General features: G+C 46.2%; 1 protein-coding gene across 3 annotated transcripts in view; it reads right to left on the bottom strand.

The window, feature by feature from the left end:
* TMC7 (transmembrane channel like 7) overlaps positions 1 to 23,007 on the bottom strand; it is a 70,631-nt gene that overhangs the window by 2,377 nt on the left and 45,247 nt on the right. For 2 of the 3 annotated variants that reach the window (XM_023189727.2, XM_023189729.2), the window contains exons 8-15: positions 21,948 to 22,121; positions 19,596 to 19,753; positions 15,038 to 15,155; positions 14,601 to 14,698; positions 12,809 to 12,995; positions 9,701 to 9,831; positions 4,088 to 4,243; positions 2,241 to 2,319 (exon numbers count right to left, since the gene is read on the bottom strand). In XM_023189727.2, the coding sequence (XP_023045495.1) occupies positions 2,241 to 2,319; positions 4,088 to 4,243; positions 9,701 to 9,831; positions 12,809 to 12,995; positions 14,601 to 14,698; positions 15,038 to 15,155; positions 19,596 to 19,753; positions 21,948 to 22,121 (1,101 nt within the window). The remainder of the gene's footprint in view (positions 1 to 2,240; positions 2,320 to 4,087; positions 4,244 to 9,700; positions 9,832 to 12,808; positions 12,996 to 14,600; positions 14,699 to 15,037; positions 15,156 to 19,595; positions 19,754 to 21,947; positions 22,122 to 23,007) is intronic. The other variant, XM_023189728.2, reaches the window with a different exon arrangement.

The raw sequence follows: 23,007 nt of genomic DNA, 5'->3' as shown, positions 1-23,007 counted from the left end.
AATCCCAGCACTTTGGGAGGCCGAGGCAGATGGATCACCTCAGGTCGGAAGTTTCAGACCAGCCTGACCAATGTGGTGAGACCCCATCTCTACTAAAAATACAAAAATTAGGCCGGGCAAGGTGGCTCACGCCTGTACTCACAGCACTTTGAGAGGCCGAGGCAGGTGGAGCACCTGAGGTCAGAAGTTTGAGACCAGCCTGACCAACGTGGTGAAACCCCATCTCTACTAAAAATACAAAAATTAGGCTGGGCAAGGTGGCTCACGCCTGTAATCCCAGCACTTTGAGAGGTCAAGGCAGGTGGATCACCTGAGGTCAGGAGTTCGAGACCAACCTGGCCAACATGGTGAAACCCCAAAATCCCGTCTCTACTAAAAATACAAAACATTAACTGGGCATGGTGGTGGGTGCCTATAATTCCAGCTACTTGGGAGGCTGAGACAGGAGAATTGCTTGAACCCGGGAGGTGGAGGTTGCAGTGAGCAGAGGTCACGCCACTGCCCTCCAACCTGGGCAATAAAAACGAAATTCTGTCTCAAAAAAAGAAAAAAAAATTAGCCAGGCAAGGTGGCGCACACCTAGCTAGTAATCCCAGCTACTTGGGAGGCTGAAGCAGGAGACTTGCTTGAACCCGGGAGGTGGAGGTTGCAGTGAATTGAGATCACACCACTGCACTCCAGCCTGGGTGATAGAGTGAGACCCTGTCTCAAAAGAAAAAAAAAAAGGACTGGCCATCACGGTGAAACCCCTTCTCTACTAAAAATACGAAAGTTAGCTGGTTGTGATGGTGGGTGTCTGTAATCCCAGCTACTTGGGAGGCTGAGGCAGGAGAATCAATTGAACCCGGGAGGTGGAGGTTGCAGTGAGCAGAGATTGCAGCACTGCACTCCAGCCTGGGTGACAGAGCAAGACTCTGTCTCAAAAAAAAAAAAAAAAAAAAAGGCACAGTAGACTCCTACTTAACACCCTTCAGCGGCTTCCCATCCCACTCAGAATAAAACTGTTTTAACAGAGCCCTCAAGGCACTGTGACTCGATGACTCTGGCTGCTATTACAATATCACCTTGCCTCTTCCCATCACTCACCACCCTGTGGCCACACCGGCCCCTCCCTCCTATCCCCCAGAAGTGCCTGCCTCATTTCCTCACTGTGCTCTTTCCCTCTTACTCTCATCCTTAAATAGGACCTCTGATAATGGGCTCCTCTCTCTATTATTCAAGTCTCAGCTGGGTCCAGCTATATAATGGTTTTACCATTATAGGCTCATGCCTATAATCCCAGCACTTTGGGGGACTGAGAGGGGACGATCACTTGAGCCCAGGAGTTCAAACCAGACTGTGCAACATAGGGAGACCTCATGTCTTTAAAAAATTAAAAAATTAGCCAGGCATAGTGATGCATGCCTATAGTCCCAGCTACTTGAGAGGCTAAGGTGGGAGGATGACTTGAGCCCAGGAATTTGAGGCTGCTGTGAGCTATGACCATGCCATCGCACCCCAGCCTAGGCAAGAGAGTGAGACCCCATCCTGAATCAAAAAAAAAAAAAAATCACCTCCTCAAAGAAGCCTTCTACAGCCGCATCTGCAGTAACAGATAGCCCACTTGTCACTCTACCTTGTTTTTGTTATCTTCAGAGAAGCTATAATTAATCAGCATTTATCTTATTAACTACCCAGCAGTTTTATCTCTTGTTCACCAAAGCACAGTACAAGGCACAGAGTAGGTACTTAATACACATCTTTTTTTATTTTTATTTTTGAGATGGAGTCTTACTCTGTCGCCCAGGCTGGAGTGCAGTAGCACAATCTCAGCTCACTGCAACCTCCACCTCCTGAGTTCAAGGGATTCTCCTGCCTCAGCCTCCCAAGTAGCTGGGATTACAGGTGCCCACCACCACGCCCAACTAATTATTATATTTTTAATAGAGACAGGGTTTCACCATGTTGGCCAGGCTGGTCTTGAACTCCTGAGCTCAAGTAATCTGCCTGCCTTGGCCTCCCAAAGTGCTGGGATTACAGGCATAAGCCACTGTACCCCCGTTAATACACATCTTGAAGGAATAGATGAATCAGTGAATGAATGAAGCTGGACAGGGCTAGGCCTGAAGGCAGAGTTTTGGGGAGGTGGTGGTGAGAGAAGGCTGCAGTAATTTCACTCCCTCCCAGGAATACACCACTTTCCTTGTGGTGTCCTGGGTAAATGTCCCCAGTCATGACCCTCTGGGGCTGTGCTTCCTTACCAGGGATAACTGCTCTCGGAGCTGGATGACCACCCGTTTGTGTGCTCCAGCTAAGGCAATGAAGTAAAACATGATGAGGCTGCAACACAAGACAGACAGGTCACTAGGGAGTCTGGATCATCTGAAGGCCACTAGAAAAACAACCCAACGGCCGGGCGCAGTGGCTCAAGCCTGTAATCCCAGCACTTTGGGAGGCCGAGATGGGCTGATCACGAGGTCAGGAGATCGAGACATCCTGGCTAACATGGTGAAACCCTGTTCTACTAAAAATACAAAAAAACTAGCTGGGCGAGGTGGCGGGCGCCTGTAGTCCCAGCTACTGGGGAGGCTGAGGCAGGAGAATGGCGGGAACCTGGGAGGCGGAGCTTGCAGTGAGCTGAGATCCGGCCACTGCACTCCAGCCTGGGCGACAGAGCGAGACTCCATCTCAAAAAAAAAAAAAAAAGAAAAAGAAAAAGAAAAAACAACCCAACATATTTTTCCTTGGAACAGTTTTACTTTTGTTAGAAAAGAAGGCTGGGCACGATGACTCATTTTCATATTCCTGGTGCTTTGCCCAGGCAGAAGGATCACTTAAGGCCAGGAGTTTGAGACCAGCCCAGGCAACATAGTGAGAGCCCCCATCTCTAGAAAAATAAAATATGACTGGGCACGGTGGCTCACACCTGTAATCCCAGCACTTTAGGAGGCCAAGGCGGGCAGATCACCTGAGGTCAGGAGTTTAAAATCAGCCTGACCAACATAGTGAAACTCCATCTCTACTAAAAATACAAAAATTAACTGGGGGTGGTGGTGGGAACCTATAATCCCAGCTACTCAGGAGGCTGAGACAGGAGAATCACTTGAACCCAAGAGGCAGAGGTTGCAGTGAGCCAAGATCGTGCCACTGCACTACAGCCTGGGCAACAGAGCAAGCCTCCGTCTAAAACAAAAAGACAAAGAAAATGTAAAATTAGCCAGGCATGATGGCATGAGCCTGTAGTCCCCAGCTGCTCAGGAAGCTGAGGTGGGAGGATTTAAGCCCAGAAGTTCAAGGCTGCAGTGAGCTATGATCACACTACCATACTCCAGACTGGGCAACAGAGCCAGACCCTGCTCTACAAAAAATAAAGAAAACCCTCATCTCTTCCAAGCAGAGGGTATAAGAAACAGCCACTGAAGTTTTTATTTGGCAGTGGCAGCAGAATCTGATTTATGCCTTGCTTTTTAATTTTAATATTAAAATTTGCTGATGTTCCCCTTGAACATACAGAATGACAGAAAGAGAGAACAACATGGTTGAGAAAGTCAGCTGGGCATGTTATTAACATGTGGATGATCACTGTGGAGACTCTCTAGCCCATTTCCTCATTTGTAATATAGGGAAAACATAATAAAACCCAGTGATTTAGAGCTTTGGATAAAATCATTTTATTTATTTTATTTATTTATTTTTGAGACAGAGTTTCACTCTTACTGCCCAGGCTTGAGTGCAATGTCGTGATCTGAGTTCACTGCAACCTCTGCCTCTTAGGTTCAAGTGATTCTCCCGCCTCAGCCTCCCAAGTAGCTAGAATTACATGCCTGGCTAATTTTATATATTTTTTACTAAAGATGGTGTCTCACCATGTTGGTCGGGCTGGTCTCGAACTCCTGGCCTCAAGTGATCCGCCCGTCTCAGCCTCCCAAAGTGTTGGGATTACAGGCCTGAGCCACCGCGCCTGGCCTGTTATGCCCATTTTAGAGACAGGAAAGTGCAGTTCAAAGAAGCTCAGTAACTTGTCAAGTCTAGAGTGACCCCCACCCCTGGCCATTTCCCAATGGGAGGAGCCCACATGCTCCAGTGGGTCCCGGTGGTTCTCACTCACCAAATAATCATGAAGAAAGGAACTGCAAAGGCTTCAGAAGTGACACCGTGGATGAAGGACTGCAGCGAGCTGGGGAAGGTGCTCACCGTCTTGGGGATGACCTCCCAGGTGGTGTTGAAGTTGGTGAACGGCCCACAGGCTTTCGAGGAAGGGATGCTGCCAGGACACAGACCAACAGGCTCAGAAGGAGCGTGCAGCACAGGCTGAGTGTCCCGCCTCCGCATGCCCAGAATGTTTTGTTAACAGTGGCCTACAAGGAGCTGCCTGACCTCCTGGGCCTTCTGGAATGTTTGGGTCGAAAATGCTTACCCCGGCTGGGCACGGTGGCTCACGAATGTCATCCCAGCACTTTGGGAGGCCGAGGAAGGTGGATCACCTGAGGTCAGGAATTCGAGACACGGCTGACCAAAATGGTGAAACCCCATCTCTACTAAAAATACAAAAATTAGCCGGGCATGATGGTGCATGCCCACCCAGCTACTTAGGAGGCCGAGACAGGAGAATCACCTGAACCTGAGAGGCGGAGGTTGCAGTGAGCAGAGATTGCACCATTGCACTCCAGCCTGGGCAACAAGAGCAAAACTCCATCTCAAAAAAAAAAAAAAAAAAAAAAAAAAGAGAAAGAAAGAAAGTGCTTACCCTGAAATTTCATCAAGTCTCTAGACCTAACTTCCAGTTTACAGGAAATTCAGGACAGAAGAACAAGTTAAATGACAGTGTAAGAAAATAACAAGACAAATCCAAAATGTGGGCATTCTACTCTCCGGTCTCTTAATTGAGAAGTGAGGAAACTGGCCTGGACTCTTCAAAGAATCAGGGATTAAAAGAGACTAAGGAGGGAGAGCATTAGGAAAAGTAGCTAATGCATGCTGGGCTTCATACCTAGGTGACAGGGATAGGTATAGCAAACCACCATGGCACACATTTACCTAGGTAACAAAACTTCATGTCCTGCACATGTACCCCAGAACTTAAAATTTAAATTTAAATTTTAAAAAAGAGAGACTAAGGAGATAGAACAAACAGAAGCAATGGGTCAAACTTGGAAGATCACTATTTTAAAAACAAATCTGTAATCCCAGCACTTTGTGAGGCCAAGGCGGGTGTATCACCTGAGGTCAGGAAATGGAGGCCAGCCTGGCCAACGTGGCGAAGCCACGTCTCTACTAAACATACAAGAATTAGCCTGGCGGCCGGGCGCGGTGGCTCAAGCCTGTAATCCCAGCACTTTGGGAGGCCGAGACGGGCGGATCACGAGGTCAGGAGATTGAGACCATCCTGGCTAACATGGTGAAACCCCGACCTATACTAAAAAATACAAAAAACTAGCCGGGCGAGGTGGCGGGCGTCTGTAGTCCCAGCTACTCGGGAGGCTGAGGCAGGAGAATGGCATAAACCCGGGAGGCAGAGCTTGCAGTGAGCTGAGATCCGGCCACTGCACTCCAGCCTGGGCGACAGAGCAAGACTCCGTCTCAAAAAAAAAAAAAAAAGAATTAGCCTGGCATGGTGGCGGGTGCCTATAATCCCAGCTACAAGGGAGGCTGAGGCACAAGAGTTGCTTGAACCCGAGAGGTGGAGATTGCAGTGAACTGAGATCGGGCCACTGTACTCCAGCCTGAGTGACAGAGCAAGAGCGAGACGCCATCTCGGGAGAAAAAAAAAAAAAAAAAACTATACTAAAGACTATTGAGGGACAATTGGAGAAATTTAAAATGGCAGAAATATGATATTAGTATTAATCTTCTTAAGTGTGATATATTATTGTGGAAACACATAAAGAGGAGTACCCTTAGTCTTAGGAGCTGAAGTACTTAGCAATGAAATATTATGATGTCTGTAAGTTAATTTCAAATTATTTCCTATCCAAAAAAAAGTATGCATACACAAAACAAATCCAGTTGGCCCCCCACATCCAAAGGTTCTCCATCATCAAATTCAACCAACCTCAGATAAAAATATTTGAAAAATAAAAAACAACAATACAGCCAGGCATGGTGGCTCGTGCCTATAATCCCGGCACTTTGGGAAGCCAAGGCAGATGGATCACTTGAGGTCGGGAGTTTGAGACCAGCCTGGCCAATATGGCGAAACCCTGTCTCTACTAAAAATACAAAAATTAGGCCGGGCTCGGTGGCTCAAGCCTGTAATCCCAGCACTTTGGAAGGCCGAGACGGGTGGATCACGAGGTCAGGAGATCGAGACCATCCTGGCTAACACGGTGAAACCCCGTTTCTACTAAAAAATACAAAAAACTAGCCGGGCGAGGTGGCGGGCACCTGTAGTCCCAGCTGCTCGGGAGGCTGAGGCAGGAGAATGGCATAAACCCGGGAGGTGGAGCTTGCAGTGAGCTGAGATCCGGCCACTGCACTCCCGCCTGGGCGACAGAGCAAGACTCCATCTCAAAAAAAAATAAAATAAAATAAAAAATAAATAAATAAATAAAAATAAAAATACAAAAATTAACCAGGCATGGTGGGGGCACGTGCCTGTAATCCCAGCTACTCCAGAGGCTGAGGCACGAGAATCACTTGAACCCGGGAGGCAGAGGTTGCAGTGAGCCAAGATGGCAACACTGCACTCCAGTCTTGGTGACAGAGCGAGACTCCCTCTCAAAATAAACCAAAAAAAACAAAAAACAAAGCAAATACCATGCTTTTTTTTTTTTTTTTTCTGAGATAAGAGTTTCACTCTTGTTGCTCAGGCTGGAGTGCAATCATGCAATCTCGGCTCACTGCAACCTCTGCCTCCCGGGTTCAAGTGATCCTCGTGCCTCAACCTCTGGAGTAGCTGGAGTTACAGGCGCCCACCACCACGCCCAGCTAATTTTGTATTTTTAGCAGAGACAGGGTTTCTCCATGTTGGTCAGGCTGGTCTCGAACTCCTGACCTCAGGTGATCCGCCTGCCTCAGCCTTCCAAAGTGCTGGGATTACAGGCGTGAGCCACCATGCCTGGCCTACCATGCCATTTTATAGCAAGGACTTGAGCATCTGAAGATTTTAATATGGTTGGGGGGAAGATCATGTAATCAATTCCCGAAAGATACTGAGGGAGACTGCATAGTAAAATGTTAACAATTGGGACATCCAATTGAAGGGCATATGAGTTTTACTGCTGCTAGTTTTTCAACTTTTCTGTGGATTTAAAATTTTTCAAAATGAAAAGGAGAGAAAAAAAATAAAATAAAATTACAATAGGAAAGCACTAACATTAAGACCTGGAAAGAATGACTAAATTCACATCACAAAGGTCTGTGTATAAGACTTTCCATTGCAGCCCTTTATGTAGGTATAAAACTAAATTCCTGGAAACAACATTTAGGTTGTTTAAGGAAATGGATGAACAATTTATGGTCCATTCATATGATGGAATACTAAAGAACCATTGAGAGAAAAAGAGAGAAAAGTGGCCAGTCACGGTGGCTTACACCTGTAATCCCAGCACTTTGAGAGGTGGAGGTGGGAGGATCAGTTGGGCTCAGGAGTTCCAGACCAGCCTGGGCAACATAGCAAGATGGCATCTTAATAAAAAAAAAAAAAGAAAGAAAAGAAAAGACACAAATGTGAGGAGATGACCATCACTCAGAGGAAAATTGAGTACTTGAGAAGGAATGAGAAAATGAATTGTCACCATTTTTGTATATCTTTTGAATTTTGTGCTATGTGAATGCATTTCCTATTTTAAAAAATCAGGCCGGGTGCGGTGGCTCACATCTGTAATCCCAGCGCTTTGGGAGACCGAGGCGGGCGGATCACCTGAGGTCGGGAGCTCGATACGAGCCTGACCAACATGGAGAAACCCCATCTCTACTAAAAATACAAAATTAGGAGGGTGTGGTGGCGCATGCCTGTAATCCCAGCTACTTGGGAGGTTGAGGCAGGAGAATCGCTTGAACCTGAGAGGCAGAGGTTGCGTTGAGCAGAGATCACACCACTGCACGTCAGCCTGGGCAACAAGAGCGAAACCCCATCTCAAAAAAAAAAAAAAGAAAGAAAGAAAAAAAAATCAAAGCTAAAAATAGTTTTTAAAGAAGAAGAGTTTTGTATGTCCATGGACATGAGAAAGGATACAATGTAAAACTAAGTGAAAAAAAAAGAAAAACAAAAAAAAAAAGAAAAAATATTAAATGAAAAGATAAGTTACCAAACAGGATTATACTATTATCTCATTTTTTTTCTGAAAAAATAAATAATTGCTTTTCATAAATAATGTCCAGAAATATTCATAAGAAAATGTTAACAGTAATTACGTAACCTATGGAGAGTGAAAATAAGAGGTGAAGATAAGGAGCAATTTTTTTCTCTTCAATTTACACCCTTCGGTACTGCTTGAATTTTTTTATATAACATACGTTACCATAACAATAAAAAGCAACAAAACACATACAGAATCAAATTGTTAAAAAAGAGCCACCAAGCACAGTGGCTCATGCCTGTAATCCCAGCACTTTGGGAGGCCGACATGTGCGGATCACTTGAGATAAGGAGTTCGAGACCAGCCTGGCCAACATGGTGATACCCCGTCTCTACTAAAAATACAAAAATTAGCTGGGTGTAGTGGCAGGCGCCTATAATCCCAGCTAGTTGGGAGGCTGAGGCAGTAGAATTGCTTCAACCTGGGAGGCAGAGGTTGCAGGGAGCCAAGATCACAGCACTGTACTCTATCCTGGGCAACAGAGTGAGACTGCATCTCATAAAAAAAAGAACAAAATCTGAGAGAGGGACTCAAAGTTCCAGGCTTTTCCTTTTTTGTTTGTCTGTTTGTTTGCTTGTTTTTTGTTTTTAATTTGTGACGAGGTCTTGCTATGTTGCCAGGGCTGGTCTTGAACTCCTTGGATCAAGCGATCCCCCTGCCCCACCTTGGCCTCCCAAAGTGCTGGATTACAGGTGTGAGCCACCGCACCCGTCCAGGCTTTTAATTTAAAGATGAAGAAACAAAATTTGGCCTGGTGTGGTGGCTCATGCCTGTAATCCCAATACTTTAGAAGGCCGAAGCAAGAGGATCAATTGAGCTCAGGAGTCTGAGATCAGCGTGGGAAACATAGTGAGGCCTCGTCTCTACAGAAAAATAATAAAATTTAAATAATTAGCCAGGCATGGTGGTGCGCACCTGTAGTCTCAGCTACTCAGGAGGCTGAGGCAAGATCGCTTGAGCCTTGGAAGTCTTGACAGCCTCTGTGGGTAGAACACCATGAGAAAAGCCAATAAAGCCATGGTGGCTCACACCTGTAATCCCAGCACTTTGGGAGGCCGAGGCGGGCAGATCACCTGAAGTCAGGAGTTCAAGACCAGCCTGGCCAACATGGCGAAACCCTGTCTCTACTAAAAATATAAAAATCAGCCGGGCATAGTGGCACACACCTGTAGTCCCAGCTACTCAGGAGGCTGTTTGAACCTGGGGAGATGGAGATTGTAGTCCCAGCTACTTGGAAGAATCGTTTGAACCTGGGAGACGGAGGTTGCAGTGAGCCAAGATTGCGCCACCGCACTCCAGCCTGGGTGACAGCGCAAGACTCCGTCTCAACAACAACAAAAAAGTGATATGACAGATCCTTTTACATAAAAGAGGAACAGATCAAGAAGCAATGAAATGTTCTAGAAAACAGTCGCATTTACCGTGATATGCTGATTGTCAGAGGTATGATTGCCAAACACAGCCCGATCAACAACACCAACAGGAAGAAGAAATTAGAATTGGATGCTCTGAACGGCCTGGGGGAGGGTCTGCAGGTGTAAAGCAGACTCCACTACAAGGAGAGAAAGAAAGAAAAATTAAGATCAATAAGTACAGCTTCTATAAGGATAAATAAGCGCATTCCTGCATTACAGTGGGAATGTTAATCACTCTGATCTTTCCAGAGGGTAGTCCAGCAATACAGATCAAAATGAAAAAGGTTTCATCCAGACTCCAAACTTGGGAGAATTCATGCTGATGAAATAGAAGGGGAAATGGGCCAAAACACAGGTATGTGGATGTTTTGTTTGTTTGTTTGAGACGGAGTCTCACTCTGTCGCCCAGGCTGGAGTGCAGTGGTGCGATCTTGGCTCACTGCAAGCTCCGCCTCCCAGGTTCACGCCATTCTCCTGCCTCAGCCTCCCGAGTAGCTGGGACCACAGGCTCCTGCCACCATGCCCGGCTAATTTTTTGTATTTTTAGGAGAGACGGCGTTTCACCGTGTTAGCCAGATGGTCTCGATCTCCTGACCTCGTGATCCGCCCGCCTTGGCCTCCCAAAGTGCTGGGATTACAGGCGTGGGCCTCCCAAAATACTGGGATTACAGGCGTGAGCCACCATGCCCGGCCGGGTATGTGGATGTTTAATGCTACAGTCATTGATAACACGGAATAACTGCAAGCAACCTAAATAGCTATCAGTGGGGGTTTGTGGCTGGGTGAGACATCTCACGTCTGTAATCCCAGCACTTTGGGAGGTCAGGGCAGGAGGATCACTTGAGGCCAGGAGTTTGAGGCTGCAGTGAGCTATGATCATGCTATTGCACTCCAGGTTGGGCAACAGAGAAAGACCCTGTCTCAAAAAGAAAAGTGGAGTTGGGGAGCAGGAGTTCATTAGGTTATAGTTAAAGGTTAAAATACATCTATATAGAATGAAATACCATACAGTCCTAAAGATGATGAGGCCAGGCGCAGTGTCTCACACCTGTAATCCCAGCATTTCGAGAGGCCCAGGTGGGTGGATCACTTGAAGCCAGGAGTTCGAGACCAACCTGGCCAACATGGTGAAACCCCATTTCTACTAAAAATACAAAAATTAGCTGGGCCTGGTGGTGCGTGCCTGTAATCCCAGCTACTCAAGAGGCTGAGGCACAAGAATCACTTGAACACGGGAGGCGGAGGCTGCAGTGAGCTGAGATCGCGCCATGGCACTCCAACCTGGAGTGAGACCCTGTCTCAAAAAATTTGTTCTTAAATAAAATAAAATACAGTACTTTGTCAAAGGGTGGGTGTAATCAGTGCATGATAATTTGTGTAAAGTACAGGCAGAGTGGGAACACACGGCATTATTATCTATTATTATTACTAACACTATTATTATTATTAACACTATTATTATGATTTTCAATTTTGAATCCTCAGGGCCTAGCATAATAGGTAATCAATAAATATTGGGCTTGTTAACAGAGGGTACCTCTGGAAGAAGGGACAGAAGTTACTGTATACATCTGTGCATTATTTAAATGTTTAATATTGTATTGCCTCTACAATAAAGAAAAAAGAGGCTGGGCGCAGTGGCTCATGCCTATAATCCCAGCACTTTGGGAGGCCGAGGTGGGCAGATCACCTGAGGTCAGAGGTTCAAGACCAGCCTGACCAACATGGAGAAACCCTGTCTCCAATAAAAATACAAAATTAACCAGGCATGGTGGCGCATGCCTGTAATCCCAGCTACTAAGGAAGATGAGGCCAGAGAGTCGCTTGAACCCGGGAAATGGAGATTGCCGTGAGCCAAGATTGAGCCATTGCACTCCAACCTGGGCAACAAGAGCAAAACTCCGTCTCAAAAAATAAATAAAATAAAATAAAATAAAATAAAATAAAATAAAATAAAAAGAGGTTAATAAGCCCAGATGAACCAGTCATCTACAAGGCTACGTCCCTCATTAGCACTTAGTTCTGGCTCAATGGACTGTGAACCGCCCAAGGTCTTACATAAATCATTGAGACCTGAAAATAAATGCACTGGTCCAGGTAGGGTGGCTCACAACTGCAATTCCAGCACTTTTGGGGGCTGAAGTGGAAGGATTATTTGAGCCCAGGAGTTCAAGACCAGCCTGGGCAACATGGCAAGACCTCCATCTCTAATTTAAAAAAAAAAATTCAAAAAACCAAATAAATTTTAAAAATGCATTGGCTCCAAAATACAACAGAAAATTATAAAATACATCTGGCCTTAACAAAACAATTCTTAACAAAACTCTCAAAATTATAAAAACATAAAAATTCATCAAGAGTAGGCTGGGCGCGGTGGCTCACACCTGTAATCCTAGCACTTTGGGAGGCCAAGGTGATTGGATCATGAGGTCAGGAGTTCAAGACCAGCCTGGCCAAAATGGTGAAACCCCGTCTTTACTAAACATACAAAAATTACAGTACGCCTGTAATCCCAGCTATACAGGAGGCTAAGGCAGGAGAATCGCTTGAACCTGGAGGGGCGGAGGTTGCAGTGAGCCGAGATCGCACCACTGCACTCCAGCCTGGGCGACAGAGCAAGACTCCATCTCAAAAAAAAGAAAATTCCATCAAGAGTCTTTTTCAGCCGGGCGCAGTGGCTCACGCTTGCAATCTCAGCACTTTAGGAGGCCGAGGCTGGTGGATCACGAGGTCACAAATTCAAGACCAGCCTAGACAAGTTGGTGAAACCCCATCTCTACTAAAAACACAAAAATTAGCCAGGCACAGTGGCAGGCTCCTGTAGTCCCAGCTACTCAGGAGGCTGGGACAGGAGAATCACTTCAACTCAGGAGGGGGAGGATGCAGTGAGCCGAGCTCACGCCACTGCACTCCAGCCTGGGTAACAGAGTGAGACTCCATCTCAACAAAAAAGCATATTTTTCTAGAATAAACGTATATTTTAAATAAAGGATGTAGTTTTGACATGTCTCATGGGATATGAGGTGAGCTCCAGACATACTGGTGCCCTGGAAGGTCGAAAACGGCCCAGCATATGAGCCCCCATTCCAGCCCCCATTCCCACCGGCTCCTTACCTCTTTCACATAGAAGATGATAATGAATTTCAAGGTTGCAATTGCAGGGAGAAGGGGTGAGAAAAAGGCTCCGATCCAGCAGATGGTTTGCCCATAAACTATCCCCAGGACGTTATCAGGAATGGCAAACTCCTGCTGCCCCCAGCACTGAATCAGCTTCCAAGAGGAACAGTAGGTCACCAGGAGCCTGGAAACAGACAATTCTCACTTGGGCTACTGGTGTCTGCCAAGGCCACAGAACCATATTACAAAGATCAGGACTATTTCCATGCATATTTGTCATGGACACTGGTTAGTCATATGTCTTAAAGATGAAGAATATAATGAACTCAGGAATCATTAAGATCAGGTTCCAAGTCTCAGATCTACAGTTCAGCACTCAAATTGATACAATTCTTGACTTTTTTTTTCGTTTTTTTTTTGAGACAAGGTCTCACTCTGTCACCCAGTCTGGAGTGCAGCAGTGCAGTTGTAGCTCACTGTACTCTCAACCTCCAAGCCTCAAACGATCCTCCTGCCTCAGCCTCCCGAGTGGCTGAGGCTACATGTGCATGCTTGGCTAATTGGCTAATTTTTGTTTTTTGTAGGGACAGGGTCTCACTATTTTGCCCAGGCTGGTCTCAAACTCCTGGCCTCAAGTGATCCTCCTTCCTTGGCCTCACCAGTGCTAGGATTATGGGTGTAAGCCACTGTGCCCAGGCTTCCATATTCATTTTTAAGGACTCACTAGACCTCTGGCCTCTGCCTAGATTATCTGCATACATGGGTAAAGGGTGGTTAAGTGAACAGAGAATACGAAATGACAACACAGTTTATGATAATCATGCTGGTGATAGCTAACGTTTTGTTGAGTTCTGTACTGTGGAGTGTTCTCAGTGCTTTCATCTGCATTAATTATCCCATTTACTCCTCACCACAAAGTTACTGGGTGGGTACTTCTACTATCCCCATTTTACAGGTGAGAAAATAGGCACAGAGCTTAAATAATTTGTCCAAGGTCACATGCCTAGCAAGGAGCAGGGCAGGAGCTTGAACCCAGATCAGGAGACGGGCGTCCATTGCCGCCTGGAAGGTCTGCACCTTTTGTGCTGATGGCAGAAGGCCATCCCCAGCAAAACCTCATGGAAAGTGACCCCATTTCTGCTCCTCATGCTGTCTTTAGATGAGCAACTAATGAATGCTGAGGTCAACAGCCTGGAGCTACTTGAAAGTTTCCAGTTATGAACAGACACAATGGTTCAAACCTGTAATCCCAGCACTTTGGAAGACTGAGGCAGGAGGATCATTTGAGGCCAGTTTCAGACCAGCTTGGGCAACATAGCAAGAGCTACTCTCTATAAAAAATTAAAAACTTGGCCTGGCACGGTGGCTCATGCCTCTAATCCTAGCACTTTGGAAGGCCGAGGCAGGTGGATCACGAGATCAGGATATCAAGACCATCCTGGCTAACATGGTGAAACCCTGTCTCTACTAAAAATACAAAAAATTAGCCAAGTGTGGTGGTGGGTGCCTATAGTCCCAGCTACTCGGGAGGCTGAGAGAGCAGAATCACTTGAACCCCGGAGGCAGAGGTTGCGGTGAGCCGAGATTGCACCACTGTACTCCAGCCTGGGTGACACAGCAAGATCCTGCCTCAAAAAAAAAAAAAAGAAAGAAAGAAAGAAAGTTACCAGTTGTCAGATTTCCAGGGCTGTAGAGTCATCCAACAGCTTCTGGAATGCAGCTGCAATGGACCCTCCAGTTGTGTGTGTGTGTGGTGCGGGGGGATAATAAGGGCACCCCTCACACTTACTTTCTAGGAAAATCCACGAAGAGTGTCACAGCCAAGATGATGATGAAGTCGAAGATCATCAACTTGTACATTTCCTGCCCAACTTGGGTCTCCCAGCACTGAAACCAAAGAGAGTGAGGGAAACTGAAAGACCCTAGCTGAGGCAGAGAAAGCCAGGCTCCCAAGACACCTTCTAATTCCCTTTCCAACTCCAGATCCTGTGGCTCCAGCGAGGGCATCAGCTGATGCAAACTCTGAGCCTCAGCACAGACTTTGGTTTCCAAGCCCTCAGAAGTGCCTGGGGTTGGACTCCAAGGGGCCACACTCTGTCTCATCACTAGAACTGGAAAGCGAAGCAACTGCAGTTCAAACCCATGACTTCAACGGCTGTTCTCTTGACCATGACACTGTACTCCGGAAGGACCCAGCCAGCTGCATGCCCCTGCCCCGCAACTCACCGGGTAGAGTTTCTGGTTGTAGCCACAGAGGTCGCATGTGTCATCATCACAGGATGTGATCTTAGAGCCCAGCGTGAACACCAGGACACATATGGTGGCCAGCCGCATAAAGACACACCTTCGGAAAGAGAAGGAGGAGAGAAGATGGGAAGATGAGGCCCTCAGGGCGGCTGGTCCCTTGGAACTGCGGCTAGGGAATGTAGAAGCTGCCTTTTTTTTCTTTTTCTTTTTCTTTTTTTTTTTTTGAGACCGAGTATCGCTCTGTCGCCCAAGCTGGAGTGCAGTGGTGCGATCTCAGCTCACTGCAACCTCCTCCTCCAGGGTTCAAGCGATTCTCCTGTCTCGCCCTCCCGAGTAGCTGGGACTACAGGCGCCCGCCACCACACCCGGCTGATTTTTTTAATTTTTAGTAGAGATGGGGTTTCACCATGTTAGCCAGGATGGTCTTGATCTCCTGACCTCGTGATTCACCCACCTCGGCCTCCCAAAGTGCTAGGGTTACAGGCGTGAGCCCCCGTGCCCAGCTTTTTTTTTTTTTTCTGGCAGTGGGGGATGGAGTGTTTGTTCTGTCGCCCAGGCTGGAGTGCAGTGGCACCATCTCAGCTCTCCTGCCTCAGCCTCCCAAGTAGCTGGGATTACAGGTGTCTGCCACCATGCCCAGCTAATTTTTGTTCTATTTTTAGTAAAGATGAGGTTTCACCATGTTGCCCAGATGGTCAGGAACTCCTGGCCCCAAGCAATCCACCTGTCTCAGTCTCCCAAAGTGCTGGGATTACAGGCGTGAGCCATCATGGATGGCCCAAAGCTGCCTTTCTTAAAAGAAAACCCCAGCCAGGCATAGCAGCTCACGCCTGTAATCCCAGCACTTTGGGAGGTAGAGACAGGAGCATCATGTGAGCCCTGGAGTTTGAGACCAACCTGGGCAACAAAGTCAGACCACCACCCGCTGGCCGTCTCTACAAAAAAACAAAAATAAAAATTAGCAAGGTGTGGTGGTGACCCAGCTACACAGGAGACTGAGGCAAGAGGATTGCTTGAGCCCAGGAGATCAAGGCTGCAGTGAGCCGAGATTGAGCCACTGTACTACAGCCTCAGGGACAGAGTGAGAAAAAAACAAACAAACAACAACAACAACAAAAACAATGTAGGGCGTGGTGGCTCACGCCTGTAATCCCAGCACTTTGAGAGGCCGAGGCAGAGGGATCACCTGAGGTCAGGAATTCAAGGCTGGCCTGGTCAACATGGCGAAACCGTCTCTACCAAAAACACAAAAATTAGCTGGGCGTGGTGGTGCACGCCTGTAATCCCAGCAACTCCAGAGGCTGCGGCAGGAGAATCGCTCGAACCTAGGGCACGGAGGTTGCAGTGAGCCGAGATCACACCACTACACCTAGCCTGGGCGACAGAGCAAGACTCCATCTCAAAAAAAAAAAAAAAAGCCGGCCAGCGCGGTGACTCACGCCTATAATCCCAGCACTTTGGGAAGCAGAGGCAGACAGATCACCTGAGGTCAGGAGTTTGAAACCAGCTTGACCAACATGGAGAAACCCCGTCTCTACTACAAATACAAAGTTAGCCAGGCATGGTGGCACATCCTGCAATCTCAGCTACTCAGGAGGTTGAGGTAGGAGAATCGCTTGAACCCGGGAGGCGAAGTTTGCCACCACACCCAGATGAGATCACGCCAGTGCACTCCAGCCTGGTCAACAAGAGCAAAACTCCATCTCGAAATAAATAAATAAATAAATAAATTTAAAAAAAGCAAACCCCTAAATGGGTACAGAATTTCTTTTGGGGCTGATGAAAAGGTTCTGGAGATGGATGGTGGTGATGGCTGCACAACAATGGGGCTGTATTTAATGCCACTAAATTGTATTCTGACAATGGTTAAAATGGCAACTTTTATGTTACATATATGTTACTATAATTTTTTAAAAAGATCAGAAAGCTGGAACCTCCTAATTCCGTGATGACATAGTGACACTATAGGACATGACACATTCCTGAAAAGAACCAATGGAATATTTTCTGTATCAGCTTCAAGGGATGTTTGGTATGCTGAAAAGTGAAAAAAAGTATGCTGCAGAGATATCACAGAAATATGATACTATTTTTGGAAGAAAAAACCTGTGAGTGTTGGCACAAACATCAGGAACTGTGTGGACAAAAACACACTGGGTTCAAGGGAGGTGGGTGGAGACGGTGAGTTTTTGTTCTCGTTTTTTTTTTTAAAGACAATTTTCTATTGTTTGGTTTGTAATACAAAAATAAATAGAAATATTTGGCTAACACAGTGAAACCCCGTCTCTACTAAAAAATACAAAAAAGTATCTGAGCGTGGTGGCGGGTGCCTGTAGTCCCAGCTACTCAGGAAGCTGAGGCAGGAGAATGGCGTGAACCCGGGAGGCAGAGCTTGCAGTGAACCATGATTGTGCCACTGCACTCCAGCCTGGGCGACACAGTGAGACTCCATCTCAAAAAAAAAAAAAAAAAAGGAAAGAAAGAAACATTAAAGAATAAGGGAGGCTGGGCATGGTGGCTCATAAGCCTGTAATCCCAACGCTTTGGGAAGCTTAGGTGGGAGGACTGCTTGAGCCCAGGAGTTTGAGAACAACCTGGGCAACGTGAGGATATCCTGTCTCTACAAAAAATTAAAAAATCAGCTTGGCATGGTGGCGTACACCTCTAGTCCCAGCTACTCGAGAGGCTGAGGCACTTGGGCCCAGGTGGTCAAGGCTGCAGTGACCTATGATCATGCCACTGCACTCCAGCCTGGACAACAGAGCAAGACCCAGTCTCAAAAAAAAAAAAAAAAGGAAAGAAAAGAATGAAAGAATGAGGGCAAAAGTGAACCCACGCCCTCTAATCACTCTTCTCATTACTGACACCACACTCTGTGCCTCTGCTGGGATACAACAGGAAGGACATGGCACCGCTGATGAGGCTTCCTTAACTAAAAACTGACACAGAATCTAACAAAAACTGAATCTACGCAGTCATTGACAGCAATTATGGGCACAGAAAAACAAATTAAACACACCAGGAAGACAATGGACGAAATCCAGAATAGGAGCTATTCTACAGGAAAACGATCCAATTTCTTCCACAAATCAAAGGCTTAACAAAAGGGGAGGGGAAACTCTGAAAAGAATACAAGAGATTTAGGAGACTTGACAACCAAACACAGCATGTGGGCCTTGTTTGGATTCTGCTTTGGACAAATCAACTGCGGAAAACCATCTGCAACCCCACCCGGGAGACCGACTCGATTTTATTAAGTGTGATGATGGTTATATATTTAAAGCTCCCATCACTTAGAGATATAATGAAGTTGACTGGGCACGGTGGCTCACGCCTGTAATCCCAACACTTTGGAAGGCTAAGGTGGATGGATCATCTGAGGTCAGGAGTTCGAGACCAGCCTGGCCAACATGGTGAAACCCCGTCTCTACTAAAAATATATTTTAAAAAATTAGCCAGGCGTGGTGGCCCGTGCCTGTAGTCCCAGTCATTTGAGAGGCTGAGGCAGGAGAATTGCTTGAACCCGGGAGGTGGAGGTTGCAGTGAGCCGAGATTGCACCACTGCACTCCAGCCTAAGCAAAAGAGCAAGACTCCGTCTCAAAAAAAAAAAAAAAAAAAAGGTATAATGAAGTGTTTACAGATGAAACGGCATGTTGCCTGAGATTTGCTTAAAATAATCCAGCAAAGAAACAGGGAATGGATGGAAACAAGATTAGCAAAATGTTGGGAATGACTGAAATGTAAGTGAAAGGCATATGGGAATCATCACACTATGCAGTCTGTTTGAAAACTTTGAGACCAGGCATGGTGGCTCTTGCCTGTAGTCACAGGATTTGGGAGGTGGAGGTAAGAGGGTCACTTAAGCCCAGGAATTCAAGACCAGCCTGGGCAGCATAACAAAACCCTGTCTCTACAAAAAAAAAAAATTGTTTTTAATTAGCTGTGCATGGTGGTGCATGTCTGTGGTCCCAGCTATGTGAGAGGCTGAGGTGGGAGGATTGTTTGAGATCAGGGATTTGAGACTGCAGTGAATTATGATCGCACCACTGCACTTCAGCCTGGGGGATGGAGTGAGACCCCAGCTCAAAAAAAAAAAAAAAAAAAAAAAAATTTCAAAATGAAAAATGTTTTATATAAGATGCAAATGCTATCTAAGGCATGTGAGAAACAGAAAGAAAACTCAAGTCCTGCACAGTCCCACCTGATCCTCTCCACTCATTTGTGTTAACTCCCTGGACTCTGCCTTACAGCTGTCATTTCTGACAGCTTCAGAGCAACCCCTGCTCGTAGGGTCCCAGCCTATGCCCTGTGCTATTATATGGACCAAACATAATATCAAGGAATAGACTCTCAAATCAAAGACATTTCACCATATGTACAAATTCTGATTCATTCATGGGGGCTGTCTGAAGCTTGAGGAGGACTCTTGGCTCAGCAGGAAAATGCACCACAATTGATTAGCGATGTCTGCCATGGGCAAGAGAGGGCAGGTGGTGATTGGCTTGACATGCCCGCCATCTTCATGTTAGGCATTACCTAAGGATTGTCAGCCGGATCTCAAAGCCTGGGGAATAATCCTCATAGCGGATGATCTTGGCAAAGATCATTGGGGTGATAAAATTGGCCAGCGTGATCACAATAGACGGTAGATACAATATCAAGAGGTTCTCTCCAAAAACCATCTTGTCAATTTCCTAGGAGAACAACAAAACTTATTAGTCAAGAGTATATAAGGAAGTTACACCACAAATAGATACAACAAAAAAGAACTCAACTACGGGTGTTGGCAAATGAAACATATTTGTCATTCAACATGGCCTGTAAATGTAAGTCATCTCGTTCCTTTTTTTTTTTTTTTTTTTCTTTTTTTGAGATGGAGTCTCCCTTTGTCGCCCAAGCTGGAGTGCAGGGACATGATCTCAGCTCACTGCAACCTCCGTCTCCCAGGTTTGAGCGATTCTCCTGCCTTAGCCTCCCGAGTAGCTGGGACTACAGGCACCTGCCACCATGCCAGGCTAATTTTTGTATTTTTAGTAAAGTCAGGGTTTCACCATGTTGGTCAGGCTGGTCTCAAACTCCTGACCTCAGGTGATCCACCTGCTTTGGCCTCCCAAAGTGCTGGGATTACAGGCATGAGCCACCACGCCCGGCCGCCATCTCCTTCTTCAGATGTTCAAAAAGAGGTATCTAGTACTATGTGGGAAGAAAACCAGGCTCTCCTGGATTTATTAAGGGGTTGTGTAAGAAGACCCATGAATTCTGTATAAATAGGCAATTTAAAGTATCTTCAAGGGTGTAGGATTGATTGATTTGAAATTGAAATAGCAATTCCCTGCTTTCACAGTAACAGACTACTTAGACAATATATAGCTATCTGCAATAAAAAGTAAATTTCCTAGCCTCTACCATGTGTAGTTTTTAGTGTAACCTCCAGGTCATGCCCTTTAAAGGAAGAAATGTGCCCTCCTTAGCCCCTTCATCTCCTTCCCCTTGGCTAGAATGTGGCCATGGTGGTGAGCTATCCTGTACCATACAGAAGACCATACTTAGCCAAGCGCGGTGGCTCATGCCTATAATCCCAGCACTTTGGGAGGCTGAGGCAGGTGGATCACTTGAGGTCAGAGGTTCGAGAGCAGCCTGGCCAATCTGGCAAAACCCTGTCTCTACCAAAAATACAAAAATTAGCCAGGTGTGGTGGCGGGTGCCTGTAATCCCAGCTACTCGGGAGGCTGAGACAGGAGAATTACTTAAACCCGGGAGGTGGAGGTTGCAATGAGCCGAAACTGCACCACTGTACTTCAGTCTGGGTGACAGAGCGAGATTCTGTCTCAAAAAAAAAAAAAAAAAGAAAAGAAAAAAGAAAGAAGAAAAGAAAACCATATCCTAGGGAGGGCAGAGCCACAAAATGAACGGAATCTGGACCCCTGATGATTGATTTCATAAAGCAGAGCCACTAGGCAAACTTGGATTTTTAAAACCACTGCTATTTTAGGTAAACTAAGGCCTTAGTTCATAAATAACAGTCAGGGATAAAACCCTAGTCCAGCCTAGTTTTGAATATTGCAAATTCCAGGAGTAGTAAGGATCTCAAACACTACACTTTAGATGCTTTTAAAAATTTCTCTAAGGCCAGGTGCGGTGGCTCACACCTGCAATCCCAGCACTTTGGGAGGCCAAGGTAGGTGGATCTCTTGAGGTCAGGAGTTCGAGACCAGCCTGGCCAACATGGTGAAACCCCGTCTCTGCTAAAAATACAAAAATTAGCTGGGTGTGGTGGTGCATCCCTGTAATGCCAGCTACTAGGGAGGCTGAGGCACGCAAATCACTTGAACCTGGGAGGTGGAGGTTACAGTGAGCTGAGATCACACCACCACACTTCAGCCTGAGCAAGAGTGAGACTCTGTCTCAACAACAAACACAAAAAAATTCTCTTAAAAGTGAAAACTGGGCAGGGCCAGTGGCTCACATCTGTAATCCCAGCACTTTGGGAGGTGGAGGAGGGCAGATCACCTGAGGTCGGAAGTTCAAGACCAGCCTGATCAACCTAGAGAAACCCCATCTCTACTAAAAACACAAAATTAGCCAGGCGTGGTGGCACATGCCTGTAATCCCAGCTACTAAGGAGGCTGAGGCAGGAGAATCGTTTGAACCTGGGAGGCGGAGGCTGCAGTGAGCCAAGACAACGCCATTGTGCTCCAGCCTGGGCAACAAGAGCAAAACTCCGTCTCAAAAAAAAAAAGCGGAAACTGATCACTCTGATTTTCAGGTCTTGATCATATCAGCCAAACTTGTTATCTCCATATGTAAAACAGAAATGACGATGGTATCTACCTCACAGGTTTTCAGTGCACTAGGCATAATGTCCAGCCAGAGTTCAAGTTAACTTACCTTTTTCATGTGCTCTTGAGAGAAGACAGTTGCTACATATATTGCGTAAAAGCATGCCCCTAAAACAGCCAGAACAATACAGTTCAAAAACAGTCTCAAAGAGTAAATGCGTATTGTTTCTTCTGAGGTCCTTTCTGCTATTTTCTGCCGTATTCTTTCTTCCTCCAGGTCTGCCTAAAGATAAAAGAAAATTCATTTGTGAGCAGTGGGATGAAGGGATACTCACGGATAGAAACTGATTCGTCATTCTGTCCCCATCCATCTTTAAGAGTTCTAGCCAGGTGTGGTGGCACACTCCTGTAACCCTAGCACTGTGGAAGGCCAAGGTAGGAGGATCACTTGAGCCCAGGTCAAGACCAACCCTGGTAACGTAGGGAGACTCCATCTCTACAAGAAATCCGGAAGAATTAGCTGGGTGTGGTGATGAGTACCTGTAGTCCCCGCTACTCGGGAGGCTGATGTGGAAGATTGCTTGAGCCTGGGAGTTCGAGTCTGCAGTGATGTATGATCTGTACATACATCTGTACACTGTACTCCAGCCTGGGTGACAGAGTGAAATGCTATCTCAGGAAAAAACAAAAACAAACAACAACAACAAAAACTTCTTTTAAATATTCATCTCCTGCAAGATATCATCCTAGACTTAGCCCAACTACTTTTTCTCTTTTTTTTGAGATGGAGTCTCACTCTGTTGCCAGGCTGGAGTGCAGTGGTCCAATCTCAGCTCACTGCAACCTCTGACTCCCTGGTTCAAGTCATTCTCCTGCCTCAGCTTCTCGAGTAGCTAGGATTACAGGCATGCACCACCATGCCCAGCTAATTTTTGTAATTTTAGTAGAGACGGGGTTTCACCATATTGGCCAGGATGGTCTCAATCTCCTGACCCTGACATGCCTTGGCCTCCCAAAGTGCTGTATTACAGGCATGAGCCTCTGCGCCTGGCCTAGCCCAACTATTTTTTATGTCTACTAAAGGCCTAAGTAAAGGTAGAATCTATTTAAGACTGCAATTGGGCTTTGCAATAAATGTGAAAACAGAACTATAAACTATCTATGATATT

The sequence above is a fragment of the Piliocolobus tephrosceles genome, chromosome 17, assembly GCF_002776525.5.
Source record: "Piliocolobus tephrosceles isolate RC106 chromosome 17, ASM277652v3, whole genome shotgun sequence".
Classification (NCBI taxonomy): Eukaryota; Metazoa; Chordata; class Mammalia; order Primates; family Cercopithecidae; genus Piliocolobus; species Piliocolobus tephrosceles.
The sequence above is the reverse complement of the archived record's forward strand: the minus strand, read 5'-3'. Positions and strand labels throughout refer to the sequence as shown.